This window comes from Enhydra lutris, unplaced genomic scaffold (genome assembly GCF_002288905.1).
Source record: "Enhydra lutris kenyoni isolate GAN:26980312 unplaced genomic scaffold, ASM228890v2 scaffoldscaffold19, whole genome shotgun sequence".
Lineage (NCBI taxonomy): Eukaryota > Metazoa > Chordata > Mammalia > Carnivora > Mustelidae > Enhydra > Enhydra lutris.
The window spans coordinates 19865811-19882805 of record NW_019154103.1 but is presented as its reverse complement, the minus strand read 5'-3'; the positions used below and the strand labels follow the sequence as shown (position 1 = coordinate 19882805).

General features: G+C 43.8%; 1 protein-coding gene across 1 annotated transcript; it reads right to left on the bottom strand.

Annotated features, from left to right (window-relative positions):
- Positions 1 to 15169: 15169 nt before the first annotated feature.
- On the bottom strand, positions 15170 to 16468 carry LOC111148221 (G protein-coupled receptor 150). The gene has a single exon (XM_022504682.1). It carries the CDS (start codon positions 16466 to 16468, stop codon positions 15170 to 15172), a length of 1299 nt encoding a protein of 432 aa, XP_022360390.1.
- Between the last annotated feature and the right edge of the window lie 527 nt (positions 16469 to 16995).

Below are 16995 nucleotides of genomic sequence, written 5' to 3'. Positions count from 1 at the left end.
TGTACAAACAATATGGTTTATGCTGACCACGACCTGCTTTCCTTCTGGGACTCTAGGACTTTGGTACATGTTAGGCAGAGGTTCCAACATGACCAGCCCCCAATAAAAACTTTGGGTGCTTGAGTCTTTAACAAGATTCCCTAGGCAAAAACATTGCACACCTGTTTCTGCATTTTCATTGCTGATAGAAGAGTGAGCTCCGTGTTACCCCTCAGAGAGGGAGAGAACATAAGGAGGCCTGCACCTAGATTCTTCCATTTTCCACCTGTGTCCTTTTTCCTTATTATCCAGATGTGTACCCTTATAATATCTTGTCATAATATTAGCATGAGAATTCCATGAGTCATTCTAGTGAATTCCCAACATGATATGGTCTTAGGGACCCCTGTATGTATCCCCCCATATCTAATCCAGCACTGAGTCCTGTCGATTCTACTTCCTAAAATATACTAAACATTATTTTTTTTTAATTTTATTTATTTATTTGACAGAGATCACAAGTAGGCAGAGAGGCAGGCAGAGAGAGAGAGGAGGAAGCAGGCTCCCTGCTGAGCAGAGTCCGATGTGGGGCTCGATCCCAGGACCCTGAGATCATGACCCGAGCTGAAGGCAGAGGCTTTAAGCCACTGAGCCACCCAGGCGCCCCCTATACTTCACATTATTGTGCTGCTTTTCATTATTTGTTTTCATCACTTTGGAAGTTGCTATCATTTTTTATTTGTATTGTCCTTTAATAGGACCCAATAAAAAACACGCCCCCCCTTTTTTTCCTGAGTTGGAACCAACTGAGAGATACAGTAAGAGAATGAAGTGTAAACTTTATTTAATCATTAAAATCTAGATTGGGGTAGCGTAAGTGTGCAGCCAAATGGATTTGCTAACATGTCCTTAATTAAATTCATGCCCAAATCACTGCCTTCTACCTTAGAGTTGTCCATCTTGAGAGGATGGACCAGATTGTACTTTCATTAGGCACACCGTTTTATAGAAAGGAGAAGGGAGGGGCTGAGCTGAGCATACAAAAAAGGGGAGTGAAAGTTGGATATTTTAAGATTTCTTGCCCACTGTGAATTTATCTTCCAAGTGGAACACCAAATCCTGGGCATTAAGCAAATGATATACATGCTGACCATAAGTAGGCAGTGGAGAAGGGAGTGTGGTCAGTGAACGCCACAGTGTCTATAGTGAGCCTTAAGCAATACACTGGCTATTAGTACCAAGTCAGGCTAAAAAAGTAGGCACAGAGCTACGTGGGCCCAGCGAAGGGCGTTAGGTAATGTGGGTCTCAGGGTGCAGGCTGCTGCTCCTTGACCTCGAAGTGTGTTTAGAACATACTCATTCTACACATTCATTCTCAGCAAAGGTAGGAAGGCCAAAAAAAAAAAAACTCAGAAAGAAGACATAGCTAAAGCAAGGATTAAATTACAGGAAAAATGTCTTTTGGTATATACACAGAATACTATTTACTGCAATTAGAGATAGTGAATTTAACAAAACATAAGCTTCATGTCCCCTCACATGTGTGGGCCCCTTTCTAAGGTCCTGAGCAACTCGAGTAATGTGTTCCCATCGTCATCCTTTCTATCCTTTTACTGTAATTTGAAAGCACACAAAACTACACAAAAGTAGTACAGGGAACTCTTTCACAACAGCCATTTGAAAGTATGTTGCTAATCTGATGCCACATGAGCCTCTAATGCTTTCGTGTGCATTTCCTGCAAACAAGGATATTCTTCCACATGACCACAATACAGCTGTCCGAGTCAGGAAGTTAACCCTGACATCTGATCCTCAAATCCAGTTCAGAACCAAGTAGATTTAGTTGTCATGTCTGTTTCGCTTCCTCGTCCTGGACAGTTTCTCAGTCTTTCACTAACATTCATGATATTCACATTTTCAAAGATTATAGGCCGTATATTTTATAACTGCTACCACCGCCCCCAACTGCAGTTTGTCTGACATGTCTTTATGATGACATTCAGGTCATGCCTCTTCGGCAGGAAATTCACATAGACTAGATTCGGAGCACGTGTAGGGCTGTACTTCACTTCCCTTCTCTCGCAGCTTGAGGGAGACTCACTACACTACCGGGTTGCCATCCAGCCACACCTGGCCTCTGTCTCTCCTCTCTAAGCCCCCAAACGTCCCCCCCAGTCCCCTAGCCAGCATAGGTGTCTACCCTGCCCTGTCCTCCCTGCTGGCTTTAGGCTTGAATTGTTCACGAGGGAAAGAGAAGAGAGAAAGGAAAAATTGTCATATGTTTTTGTAAAAATGTGCAAAAGTAAGATGATTTAACTTCAGTGGATGAAGGCCCTTGTCTCTTTTCTGTCTGTCACACAGGCATTTTTGGGATTTGGCTAAGACGCATTTGAGTTGGAAATGTATTTAATTTGTGTTTGTGGGACATACTAACATGGTTTGCAGTCAATTGCGGTGTATAGTCAAGTTTTTGCTGGCCGTCCCAGAGTAAAAACAGCCTCTGAAAATACTCCCAGTGCCCACTGTGATGGCTCTCCTTAGATGCTAGCATGCAAGCCAGGGTTCTGTCAGAGTGAGTATGGGCTGTGGTGTCTGCCCTAGGGAATATGGAAGTCTTGGAGGAGAAAAAGGATTTGAACAGGTGGATCCACTAACTATTCTATGGAAAATTTGTCTTATCATTAGACTTTTGGTAAAATTGTAAGTATAAGATTCTGTTCTCATAGATGGTACACATGCAATGTATTCAATAATACAGCCTGTAAACTGTAAATTCATACATGTTTCTTGATGAGAATCACATGAAGTAGAATTTATCATAATTCCTATGTGTATAAATACACAGACCTATACTATCATTTGTTTTATGCTTTTGGCCGATGAAAGAAAGATTAACTATGCTATAGGAAAGATCGAGTTATCTTTCGATTCTCTTTATGTAAAATACTTTTAAATTGTTATCATGTGAAGGGATGAGGAAAGAGTAGAGAGACAAAAATTATTGGCAGAAAGTATGATAGTGGTTTGTCTAGCAATTAATAAATGTTTGCTATTATATTTGGTTTTGAATATTTGTATTTTTTGGGATTATTTGCCCATTCTGAATATTCACTTTCATACCTATTTTTTTAGTTTATTATTTTGTGTTCTTTTTCTTGAAGAGAGCCTCTCTCCCACCACCAACCACCATGACCTGGATCTGCCCTGAGCTACATTTAAACTGCGGGGCGGCTGAGCTCAGTGCCCACCACAGAGCACTAATGAGTATCTAGCTGGAAATTGTCCATGACAGCATGGGTAGGCGGCACTGCCTGGGCTGCTCCAAATTCCATTTGCATTCTGGCCCAGAAAGGGAAGCGTGGCAGAACTAGCCTTGGATTCGTGTAGATGTCACATCCTCAAAGTCATTCCACACCATCTCGTTGAATCCAGATGGTGCTGGAGAAAGCATACCTAGGGGCAGATTGCTTAGCCAAAGTCACTGGAAACAGTCACTGGGGCACAGTACTGAAAATACATGCTCCAAGAGAGCCCCATGGCCCCACATAGAGGCCTTGCTCAGTTAAGTAAAAGGTTCAGAATGGAAATGACAAGGAAGAGATTTTTGATCTGTAAGAAGAGAAAGAGACGGGGACCCCCATCTTTGCAAATTTCTAAACTTGCAAGAAGGCAGATTCAGTTGCCTCTGTCTCAGGTAAATGTATGGATGGATCTTCTCCCCATGCCCAGAGTTGTTAAACATGATGCCAAATTAACATTTCATGAGCAGATTTCTCACTATTGAGTTTATATCCAAGGTATAGATTTGGACAACCTGCCTGCCTCCATCCACTGGCATCCACCCTGGGGAAGCCAAGACCAAGTGCCTTTCTTATCTCTTATCCTAACCCTCTTCTAGAGAGTCTTTGGTAACAGCAAGTACTGGGTTCTCGGAGCACAGTTTTGCTTGGCCATTGTTCTGGGAGTCGGGGGTGGCTTGTTTCCTGAGTGAGATAGGTGGATGAGGAGCCAGTGCTGCAACAAAGTTCTGCTTCCTGTTCACACTTCGAACTCTTTAAAAGAGTGAGGCACATCCTCAAATGGGAATCGAATAAACAGAACCTCAGAGGTCCTAAAGGAATACCCCATTTCAGGGAGAGCAGTATGCAGCCACCACTGCTTAAGGAAGGATCCCCAAATCCCCTGCCTCAGGGGACTCTCCAGCAGAGGGTACGTGGAATTGGCAATCAAGGAGGTCTTTGACTTTTTCATACAAGAGAGGAAATTTTGATTTTTGAACTGCCATTCTTTGGATTTTGTTATCTTTGGGCTTTAACCTATAAGAGGATTTAATCTCTGAACCTCAGTTTCTCCCTAGACATTGGTTTAGAACCAAATAGGGAGAATGTTTATTTTGGTCTTGATTGTTGTTGTTGGTTTTATTTTTCACTTGGCCCCTCTCACCCCAGCAGTGGAGAGAGTCCAGGAGTGCCAGCCTAGTTGAAGTCCTTTCACACAAGGCCACGGGGTAAGGGCCGTGTGTTCCTATCTAACACTCTGCTGAGCCCAGTGTTTCTGGCGTGTGTGTGCTGCATTAAAGGTGCCTCTGTCTAGCGTCAGGGTCTCCACATTTCTTGAGAGCAGCATTTTAAGTCTTGACACATGGTCTGACTTCTCCTCATCTTGTAATAGAATGGATTAGGTTCATGCAAAATGCTGCCCAGGATGATTCGTCAGTATTCCTCACCTTTGCTCCACCTTGGGTATCCTCTGTGGCACAGTTCTGACGCTGCTGCTGCTGCTTCTGAATCTGGTTGCCTCAGGCCTTAGGGAGCAAAAATACCTCTGCACATACTCTTCAGAACTATTGCCTGACGTCAACTCTGGAATGTTCTGGGCTTTGCCTGTATATGGTAGAATGTATCTGCAATGCTTCAGTCCCTTCTGATATGCCCCTGTTCCTTCTAGGAAGGCTTGGGTGAGTTTGTAACGGGTTAACTTGCTTCTTAGGTTGGTCTCTTTATCTGCCATATGCACTGTTTGCCAAACTGAGTGCCTACTTTCCTTCCTTTAACTTTCTTCTTGTTTCTAGCCGAGGCTTTTTCCCCCAGCTCTTCCCAAAAGAGGCACTGTGCAAAAAACAAAATTTCCTTTAGTCGGACTATCCCAAGAGAAGATAACCTTCCATCAGCTCAACATCTAAGCCTGCTTCTGGTTTTGTCCAAGCTGGCTTCACTTTAGTGTGTGTCATCTTGGTTGTGCCTTCTCTAGGGCCCTAACTCAACACGTTTCTACTGCTTATTCCCTCGAAGTGTAGGCATTACCAATATCCTGCTTTTGGTATCACTTTTGAACTCACCGAGACTGAGTATTTTATCCTGATTTTCCTAGCTTTCTCCTTTAAATCTGTATTTGTCTTCAAGGAGATGCTTCTAATGTATAGATGTATGTATAAATATATAGTATAAATGTATAGGTGGATCTTCTCCCTATGCTACAGAGTCCATATGTGACTGCTGGAAGCCCTCTGTGTGTGTGTGTGTGTGTGTGTGTGTGTGTGTGTGTGTGTGTTGAAGGTTCTGAGAGGTCCTGCTTTCAAGAAACCTGGTTGGGAAGAGAGGAATAAAATAGAAGGTATCATGAGGAAGTACTCAGAAAAAATCAGAATGTGGGATATTCTGCAAGACAACTGGCTTGGTCTTTTTAAAAAATACAATAACTTTTTAAAAAGTTCGGGGGGGGCTATTTTGGAATAAAAGAAACTAAAAAGTCATAACAATCAAAGACAGTGTACACTGTAATTAGATTTTGGCTCAAAAGGAAAGTGTTCAAGTTATGTTGAGGACAAAAGGGAAAATCTGTATATGGACTGAGTATTAAGTGATTCTAGGGGATTGTTAACTTCCTTAAATGTGGTACTGCCCTTGTGATCATGCAAGAATATCTTAGGAGATGCATGCTCAAGTAGTCAGAGCTGAAGGGTAAGGATACTGTGTGTGCAGCTAATTTCCAAGTTATTCAAAACCAGAAAAATATATATAGATGTATAAAAGGAAAGATGGCAAAATGTTAACGACTGTTGAATCTCAGTGATGAATGTGTGGGTGTTCTTTTGTATTATTCTTCAACTTTTCTGTGTATTTTATAATAAAAAACTAAAAAGAAATCTATTTAACCTAGTGTTCTAAACATCTAACTCTGAAACTCTTTTTTTTTCCTTTATGATACATTAATACGGAAGCATCTGTTGCTTCACAAAGTATACTCTGGAACATGTTGGCCTTGGTCAGGCTTTCAGTGGCTACATTTAAAAAATATGCAGTAATGATAATTGCTCAGTGAAGAATACAAATCTTTTTTAAAAATTCAGAATGCCCTCCAAAACTCCATCCAGCTAGCTGAGGAAATGTTTGCTACATGTTTGCTACCTTGTCTACAGTGAAGCAGTTCTAATAATTTTAGTTCTAATCATTTTAACACAGTGGTGTGACTTCACTGGTCAGAGGAATGAAGTTCACAGCTTGTAGAGTGGTTCTTGAATGTCTGGGATTGCATTATCCAAATCCTTTGTTTTAATGTTACCTTCTGAATGATCCAGGCTAAATTCTCAATCAGCCATATCCTCCCTTGCTTAAAGAATTAAATGAAATGATAGATAGCTTAGAGTACTTTTGGGAAAAAAGAGAAACAAAAATTTGCAGGCATAATTGACACTTCCTATCTGGGATGAAGTTATAAGGAAACCCTATAGTCTCTCCTGATGGTTAAGTCTATGTATCAGATTCACTGGGCCAAGGAATGCCCAGATATTTGGTTAAACATCATTTTTGAGTATGTCTGTGAGGGTGTTTCTGGATGAGACTAGCATTTGAATTGGTAGACTGACTAAAGCAAATTGCTTTCCCTAATATATCTGGGCATCATCTAATCCATTAGGGGCTTCAGTAGAACAAAATCCATTAAGGGCTTTGGTAGAACAAAAGAACAACAGAACACCACACTGGAGAAAGGGAGAATTCACTCTCTCTACCTGACTGTGCTGGCATATTGGTCCTCAGCTCTTTGACTGGAACTGCATCACCAGCTCTCCTGGGTTTCTAGCTTGTAGACAGCACATCCTGGGATTTCTCAGCCTCTATAACTGCTTGAGCCAATTCCTTATAATAAGTAAATACATGTGTACAGACACACTATTGCTTCTGTTTCTGTGGAGAATCTTGACTAATATATTCCTTATACCCACTTGGATGGCTTTAGAGAAGACAACAACTCAAACCATTAAACAATGAGAAAATTGACTATTTCACATAAGAGTCTGAGGTTGGATGACTCCAACTTGGTTAATTCAGCTGCTCAACTACATAATCAAAGACTTGAATTTTTTACTTTTGCACTCTTTGAGCTGTATGATGTTGGCCTTCTCTTAAGGTTATCTCCCCTCTGTGGGTGCCAAGATGTCTGTAAGAGTTTTAGGTCACATTTATAAACTACATGATCCAGAGGAAGAGAAATTATTGCCTCAACTCTTATCTCCTATTTAAGGTTAGGAAACCTTTGCAAGAAACCCTTATGCTGTTTCATTGTCCAAAACCAATCAACCATTATGGTCAACCAGAATGGGTTGACCATAGTTGACTTAGATATCTCCTAGACTGGGGGAAGGGTTATCTTCCTTGATGGGTGGAGTGGCAGTTGCAAAATATGACACCAAATTCTTTGACACTTCTTCCATTAGAAGGTAGGGTGTACGCCTTTAAAATCTGGGCAGGGTTGTGACTGCTTCAACCAGTAGAGTATAGACTTATGAGACAAGGCCATACAAAGCCATGTGGCTTCCACCTTGCTCACTAGAACATTTGTTCTTGAAAACTTGAGCTGCCTTAGGAGAAGTTTGACTGCTCTAAGGCTACCATGCAGTAAGAAAGTCAAAGCCACGTGGAGGGCCAGGTTTAGAGACTCTAGTCAGTAGTTCCTGATGAGCCCCACTTTTGAATATTCTAACCAAGGCAGCAGACATATGAGTAAAGAAGCTCCCAGGAAATTGTAGACCCCAGTCACTTGAGTCTTCCCCCACTAAGGCCCCAGGCATCAAAGTAGAGAGACAAGCCAGCCCTCCTATACTCTGTCCATGTCCTAACCCACAAAATCCCTAAGTGTAATTAAGTGGTGGTTATCTTACAGCACAAAATTTGGGATAGGTTGTTGCATAACAATAGATAACTAGAACATGTTGGTCTGAGACAAAATTAGGATTGTTTTAATAAGGCAAGAGAATAGTGGATGTTATTGTGGATAGCTGCAGAGCCTGCTCCATTTCTGATGCTGGCTCTTGTACTGATGATGTTAATGGACGTTGGGTTTCTCTAACATACTTTAGATTTTTTTTTTTTTAAACAAAAAGTGTCTCCTGAGGTTAAGTGACATCCTTTGAGGCAAATAAAAGACATCCCAGGGTGTCTGGGTGGCTCAGTCAGTGAAGCATATGCCTTCGGCTTAGGTTATAATCCCAGAGTACTGGGATCAAACCCCACCTAGGGCTCTGTGCTCAGTGGAGAGCCTGCTTCTCCCTCTCCTCCAGGTTCATGCTGTCTCTTATTATCTCTGTTGTTACCTCTCTCTCTCTCTCTCTCTCAAATAAATAAATAAAATCTTTAAAAAAAAAAAAAGACGTCTCACATGCATGATTTGGTTCAGACATTTTGGACCTAGGGTCGTTCCTCAAGCCTCTGAAGAGTCACATTCTAGATTTGGTCCATCCAAATTAACACTAAGCTCCTCTGGAAACACAGAAGCCCTGTGGAACAAAAAATGAGAAGCAAAGCTATTCCATAGTCTACTGTAATACAACCTTAAAATATAAGTTGAGTTAAAGGTTAGCTGTAATAAGGAGAGTCACAAAATTCAGTGACCTAAAGAAATTTATTTCCCTCTCACATAATCTTCTGTCCAGTTTAGTCTGTCTTTGTCTCACAAGATCCAGAAAGGACCCAGATTCCTTTCATCTTTTGCTCTGCCACCCCTAGGATGTTGTCCTCATCTGCATGGCTAAACCTGATCATTGGTACATTGTGTGATTGTCACATCATACTTTCCAGCCAACAGGAAAGGGAAAGATAACATGGAGGACCCCAAGCCCTGTGTTTTAAGCCAAGTCTGGAAGCCAGCCATGTCACTTTTGCTCACATTCTGTTGCTAGGAATGTGGTCACATGGCTCTAACTGGAGGCAGAGGAGGCTGGGAAATGTAGTCTCTGACTGAGCAGCCAGTTAAGAAGGGGAAAATGGATTTTGGTGAATAGCTGGCAATCTCCACCATTTCTAGCAAGTTAGTTCTTTACTTGGATAATTTGGAGGCTAAAATGATGAAACTCTGATGTAATTGTATAGTTTTTCTGAAATGCATTTAATTCTTCGCATAGCCATTTTTTTTTTTTTTATTAAATCTATCATGTTGTCTCCCACCTCACCTCCTGCGTCCAGACTGTGGCTCTAAGAGATACATCTTACATAAAGCAAGACCTATATTTTGGGCTCAGATGCTAACTCCTTGGCTGTTACCTGTTCAAATGACAAACAACACCAGCGTCAATGAAGAAGCCCTCACAGCTTTACCTCTGCCACTTACTAACTCTTTGACCATGGGCAAGTTATCCTTAGCCTCAGTTTTCTTATCTATAAGGTAGAGAGGATTATGATGTATCACTTTAAGTTGTTGTGAGGATTAATTAAATTGATGCTTGTAAAGTGCCAGGCTTCATAGAAATTATTTAGGGCAACCTTGTTGGGGCCCCTCTCTCGGGAGGTATGTAATATCTGTCAGTTCTATCACTCAATAAACTTTGCTTTGCTACCCACTGCTAAAAAAAAAAAAAAATTAGCTATCATTATTATGGTTCTCAATTTTTATCTTATGGGTATTTTGTAAGGCACACAGTAGTACCTTACTTAATAAAACCATACCCAGAACTGCCAGGGTTTGGCAATAGATTTTACCACATGGAAAAAGTGTTGACTTTTCCCCTTGAGCTTGATATTCCCCTTGGGGTTCTCTGCACTTCAAGTTGATGTGAAGTCTCATCAGATTACATGGTGAGCAGTTAAATACCCCAATTTGACATGTGGTGGAAGAGTAGAACCCATATGGTCTGATATCTAGGTCATTTGACTTCCATTTTCAATGTATCCAACACCATTTTACTACTCAGCATTTTACTACTCAGACATGATTTAGTCATTTAGTGTGGTAAAGTAAACCAACCCCCAAACTCAATGGCTGTGAATTCTTGCTTCTCACAGGTCTGTGGGTTAGCTCAGCAGTTCCTCTGTTTGTCTCCCCTGGGCTCACTCATGTGGTTGCATTTAGCTGGAGAGTCAGTTGGGAACTGGGCTCCACTATGATGGCTGAGTAGCTGGGCCTCCCTTTCCATATGCTCTTTCACTCTTGGCTTCTTCATGCCATGGTGATGTTAGGGCAGTTTTTCTGAGAGGACAAGCCCCATGTGTATGTGCTTTTCAACACCAGGCTTGTGAACGATCTTGTGATGACCACTGTCAAGGTGGGTGACATGACCAAGCCCAGACTCTGTAGGAAAAGATTATACAAGGGGTTCATATCAAGAAGAATGATTCACTGGAGGCTATTATGTAATTACTCCAACCCATTTTGTGGTTGTCAATTCCAGGTTTGGCCAACCAGTAATAGTTGGTCCAAAGTTTCCACCCAAAACCTAAATTTTAAATGGAATATATATCTATGATAAGTGATATGTATTATATATATATCTAAAACTTCATTCGTACTTTGCACATGTGGCTCTTTAATAAATACCCCATGAATGAATGAATGAGTCATATCATTAATGGTAAGAATTTGCAAATGTCCTATAACATTAAAAATCATAGGTTGAGATTTCTCAACAAACTCCTTACCATGAAAGTTGGTTTTTCATAGAATGCAAAGTTTTTAAATACAAGAGGTACGTCTTTGATTTTCTTCCCTTTGCCCCAATATAGTGTCAAATATGGTTCTTCAATACATACTGGCTGATGGGCTAAATAAAAGTACACTTGGAATGTTCTTATTTCTTTGATAAAGAACATGCAGTAAGCTAAAATGAGACTGTTTTTCTTGCCAAACGTCTTCAATTAGAGGATGCTTGCTCTCACAAATAACAGAAAATCCAACTCAACTGCCTTAAACAATAAGAAAATGGACATCCAATAGGCATAGTCTGAAGGGACAGACTGACGGGCTCCCCTTCCCCACATCAAGTATTTTACATTTTTACCTACATCAGTCCTATGAAGTAGCTAATATAAACCCCATTTTTCTGATAAGAAAACCAAGACTAAAAAAAAAAAAAAAGAAAGAAAGAAAGAAAGAGAGAAGAAAAGAAAAAGAAAAAAAAAAAAAAAAGAAGCCAAGACTCAGAAAGATTCAGCAAACAGCCTAAAGTCACTCAGCTACTAAGTGATAAGATGGTAGAGATGAAATTTAAGTCCAGGTCTGTAGGTTCTAAAGACTGATCTTTTCATTATACTGCCTCACAACTTAGCAAAACATCTGTTTAATTTAATTAGACTTCATTTTCATTATAATATCTTCCCATTGATCAAGTCCAAACATTTTAGGAATGGGGGGGGTGGCTTCTCCAATTTTCGACTTTTGTGTTTCCCAGGAAGCTTCCTAGGAAGCTTCGAAAAAATCTACCTCCTCTTCCACAAATCAGCTCTACTATTCTATTTTTAGTAAATGAGTTCTAGCTAGTCACAAATTGTGGTTTTACTTCCACTCCTGGCTGTTTGCTACATAATCTCTGCTTCAAATTATGTAATAGGTCATGTTTACTTATTTTAGCTGTATGTTACCATGCAGACAGTTTTTTTTTTTTTAAATATAGAATTCTTTGTATCTAGGCTTTAAAGTTCTGGTGGTGACATTTACATTGTCATGTATATGAATAGTGCCTCCTAGAATCCTATAGTCTAGGCCTGTGTGTGGCAGCTTCCTTAAAATCTAACTCCAAGGGGAAATGTGCAATGGGTGAGGGTATGTTATTTGATTCCTCCTCAATTCCAAATGCGTGGTCTGGTTTCTCCTCTAGTCATATACTATTTGGGTGATACCTGGGAAATAGATCAAGTTCAGGGTCAACTGTTCATATACCTTTCCTGTGAAATTTGAATAGTATCTCCCACTCAAGTGAGAGTCTAAATTTAAAATAACCTTTGGGGGCTTCCTTGATGGGGACAAAAATGAATCTTTGAGTTGCTTATAGCAATGCAGTTTCTGGGGATTAAATTCTGAGGTGATGCTCTGAATTTCTTAACCTACAAGTGCCTCTGAAGATGAAAACGAAGTCACCTAGATCTACCTTCAAGTGTCAGATTTAGTTAAGATTAGGGAAAGTTCCTTAGCCATGGAAGTATTTCACTATGAATTGGGCTTAACCAACTCTTCCACAAAATCTCAAGAAAATATAGTTTAATTTCAAATTAACTACATGTATATGTATTCTGTATTTTTGACCCAGATGGAGATGTCTTATAATTTCTAGATGGCACAGATGAAAATCTCTAATAGATTATAAAAATCAACCCCCAGTTTGGCAATTGGATAAAAGTTTAGACTTGCCCTCCCATAAGCATTTCCTTTTCTTTTCTTAAAAGAAAAAATAGAAGTCTTATTTTTTTTTCACCCCTTTACCGTGCAACTCATATCTTCAGCTCCATGTCTAGGCCATCATCGTGGCCCCATTTCCCTTGCGGTGGTCTGCTTATGGATATATGATATGGTTCTGGCCAATGAGCCATGCAGGAACATCTGCTCAGGATGTCTGTGAAATGTTTCTTCTTTCCTATAAAGAGTTAAAAAAAGAGAGAGAGAGAGAGAGAGAGAAATTCTTCCTTCCTTTTCTGGACAGGCTGCTGCCTTCAGCTCAGGTCATGATCCCAGAGTTCTGAGATCGAGTTCTGCATCCGGCTCCTTGCTCGGCAGGGAACCTGCTTCTCTCTCCACCTCTGCCTGCTTGTGTGCTTTCTCTCTGTCTCTCTCTGACAAATAAATAAAGAAAGAAAATCTTAAAAAAAAAAAAAAAAGGTGTTCACGTTCCCTCCCTCACTCAAAGCAGTAAGGCTGTGGCTGTTCACTTAAAAAAAAAAAAAAAGAAAAATGAAAAGGAGCTAGGTCTTTGATGATGAAGTTATGAAGCTACTCAACTAACCAACTTTGGAACAGCTCTACCACTGGACTTCTTATGTGAGAAAGTAAATTTAAACCAGCTGAACCCATTTTTCTGTTAGGGTGTGCTCAATTGCGGTAACAGAAACAGCAACTCAGCTGTCTTAAATTCTTGGTTGGGAGCATTCAAAGTGACACACCAGGTCATATTTTGAGTCTCTCTGTGCTTCTGCCTTGATCCCTGCCTTTGCCCATTCCCCGCTTCCCATTAGTTGGTCATCATTGGAATGACTGCTTCAGTCTCCTGAGTTTGTCAGATGTTCTTTTTCAGTGACCCAACACCCTGACTGGAACCCTTATGAAAGCACATGTGCTATCTTGCAGTAATTGTCAGATTGATTTTAAGGTCTTTGAGGGAAAGATGTGTGTTATTCATCTTAGTATGTCCAATGCCTAACACATTGCTTGGCACAAGATAAGGAATTAGTGTTTATTAATAAAGAAAAATGCCAATAAATATCCCATGCTAATGAATAAAAATAATGTCATGAAGACAACTGTGTTCTCTTTTTGGCTAACTTATTCTTGGTATATCACACTCCATAGTATCCTAAGCAGGGTGCGGAGGATTAAAAAGATGAAGGAAAACCTTTAACTCCAACATTTTTTGACAGAATTTGGGCAAAAGGTAAATCAAGCTTAGTGGAGATTTTGTAAATCTTGTATCCATTCTATCTTTGCCTGACTCATATCATGAATTATTCAACAAATATGTGTTGAGTGCCTAGTACAGGTCAAGCATTAAGACTTTGGGATACCTCAGTGGAGTAAACAAAGAAAGCCCTCAAAGAGCATTGGCTCTACAAGTGAACTCTAGCAATCATTTCCCCTTTCTCCATCTTAGTTTGGCATTTGTGCACCAACAGGAGGCACAATCATGGAAATCTCGCAGATTCTCAGATGAAAGACACTGGTAAACACGTGGATACCGTGTTCGTAAGTGCTGCCACTTCTTTCTAGAACCAAGGACAGTTAAGAGGAGGAGGTCACTGATTAAATCTGCTTCTTGCCTTTGTTCTCAGCAATCCCCACCAATAGGCATTGCCTTCATTTTTTAAAAAAAAGGAGTTGTATAGATACTTGCAACATGGGGAGGGTGCAGCTTTCTTCCCAGCCACAAATTTCCATGAGGCTCCATCTGGGACAGTGAGCCCACCACCTCGGTGTTTCGCTTTTCTAGTTTGCTGGGGACTCTGCGCTGGGAAGCTCCACCTGAGCGCAACACCTTAGCTGTAAAGGCTAGTTTGGGCACAGGCACAGTTTCCTGCAGAAACTGGGCGTGTTTGGAAGGGTCTAAAGGGAAGCTTTTATGTGTCCCTCCTACAACCCCCAGCTTCTATTGAAGTGATGGCTAGAAATAAAGGCCACACTGATTTTCTTCTGGGAAAACACATTACCATGGGGAAAAAGTACTAATTGCTCTGTGGGTACTGTTTTTATTTTACAAATACTCTGGTTCTGCAGTGACAGCACGATTACATTTCTGACAGCATCACTGGTACAATCTCCAGGCTCCTCAGGGAGAGCAGTGCGGGGATTTTTCCTCCAGGAAAGAAAGGCAAATTCTCTGGTCTCCAAGGTACACTTGATTTAAACACGACTCAAAATAAGTAAAAACGTATGATAGCACAGCAAATAATGAAAGCTTGACAATTTAGCTAAACCAAAAGATCCTATCCAGAACACTATGGGAGCGTCAAAGAGAACTGCAAAAATAACTCTGTATCTTCGACTGTTTTTACAACTTCCCAGTGGCTCAAACTCTCTCTCGTCTCCAAACTGGGAAATGTGAGAAGAAGCTGGAAGAGTAGGAAAATGTAAACATTAGAAAGAAACAGTTTAGGATGGGGACAGCTTCAGGGTCAATATCAGAGACTCTCCTGCTGGTTTTGATCTAGGTAGAACCGGGCCAGCCTCATGTTCCGCGGAGGCTGTGTGGCGGCGACAGATGACCCGTCTGGCCATCGAGCAACTAGAAAGCGCTTTCGCAGGAGCAGGGCAGCGGCCGGGGGCGCGGCGGGGGTGGGCGCAAGCCGCCCTCCACCGGGGGCTCGCGTCTAGCGTGGTGGTAGTGGGGGTGGGGCCAGCGGTGGCGGTGAAGCGCTTGGTGGCCCCCGGCCCCCTCATCGTCCTCCGCTCTTCCCTCCCACGAGCAGCAGACTGCGCCCAGGCGCCTTCGCAGCCGCCGCAGAAGCTGGCAGTCGCCCGCCTGGAAGAAGAGGTAGACGAAGGGATTGAGGGCGCTGTTGGCCACCCCCACGAGGTGCAGCGCCGCCGCCAGGTCCTCGGTCTCCCAGTCTCCCACCTGTCCGGACGACCACGCGGCCGCCAGCCGTGCGGCGAAGTAGGGAAGCTCGCAACTCACGAACAGCAGCGCCAGCGCCAGGCTCATCTTCAGGCTCTGGACCTTCGCGCGGGGCAGCGCGCTGGGCGCAGGGGCGCGGCCGGGAGTCGCGGACCAGGGCGCTGAAGGCGGTGGGGCGTGGGGCAGGCGCTGCCACCAGGCGCAGAGCAGGCGGCTGCATGCTACGCCCATGACCGCGACCGGCGCCACGAAGCCTGCGACGGCTTCGTAGAGCGCGTACACCTGCAGGTGCCAGCGCGGTAGGGGCGCGAAGATATCGCTGCAGCGACGCTCGCCCGGCCAGGTGCGGGCTGCCGAGGGCGCGGCGGGAGGCGGCGAGGGGGCGCCCCCGCGCACCACGAAGGCGGGGGGCAGCGCCAGCAGCAGCGCCAGCAGCCAGCCCAGCGCGGCGAGGGCGCGCGCGGGCAGCGGCTGGCCCTGCGGCCGGCGCACTGCGCGCTGGCGTTCGAGGGCAATGAGCACCACGAGATGGGCAGAAGCGCCGCGGCCGGACGCCTGCAGCAGCTGCACGAAGCGGCACGAAAGGTCTCCCGCCGCCCGGCGCGGCTCGCCCAGCAGCTCCCAGGCCAGCTGCGACAGCGCGGTCCCTCCGCTCGCGTACAGGTCAGCCAGGGCCAGCTGCACCAGCAGGAAGTCCATCTTGCGACGCTTGGGACCCGCCCAGGGCCCGCCACCCCCGCATAGGCGACACAGCACCGTGGCGTTGCCGGCCACCGCCACCACCAGGATGACCCCCAGAAAGACCAGGCGGATGCTGCGGCTGGGTGGTCCGGGAGGCGGCGGCGGCGGCGGCCCGGGCACTGGGGCCCCCTGTCCGGAAGTGAAGTTGAGACCCCAGCCAGGAGAGACAGGTACGGAGACGTTGGGCGCTGGCGAGAAAGTTGAGGGGCTGAAGGGATCCTCCATCCTTAGCCTGGGGGAGAAGGAGGTACGGAAGCGGGCGGGCAAGGCGCGGGAAACCCAGGTGGAGTCGAGGCTGCGAGGGGCACGACGCCTGGTCTACGAGTTCCCAAAGTTAGTTGAAAACGCGCGCACACACAGGAAAATGGATTCGGGTAGACTTGCGCTTAGTTGTTTTTATAGGTGGTCCTCGTCATTTGTCACTCAAATGTGGGTTGTACACTCGAGCAACGCACATGATTCTTATTCTCCACCTTCTCCGTGTCTCTCCTCCCAATCCCGCTGGATGCCCCTCCGGGTCTGCGGTGGCTCCCACCGTGCGCTCGCCGTAGCCCGGGATCACAGAGCTCTGGAGCCTCTCAGGTTCGCTATTTACGCGTAGAGCACAGCGGGGCAGAAGCTCGCCTTGCCTGGCCTTTGCAAAAAGCTCCTGTTAGCTGGGACCAACATACCAGAGAGGAAGGTTCTGACCGACATTGTACCTCTCAAAATGGTTATGGATTACCAGTAGGCGGGGGGGGGGGGGGGGGGGG

Coding starts and splice junctions, on each gene's coding strand:
- LOC111148221 (XM_022504682.1), bottom strand. CDS start 16,468: ATGGAGGATCCCTTCAGCCCCTCAACTTTCTCGCCAGCGCCCAACGTC.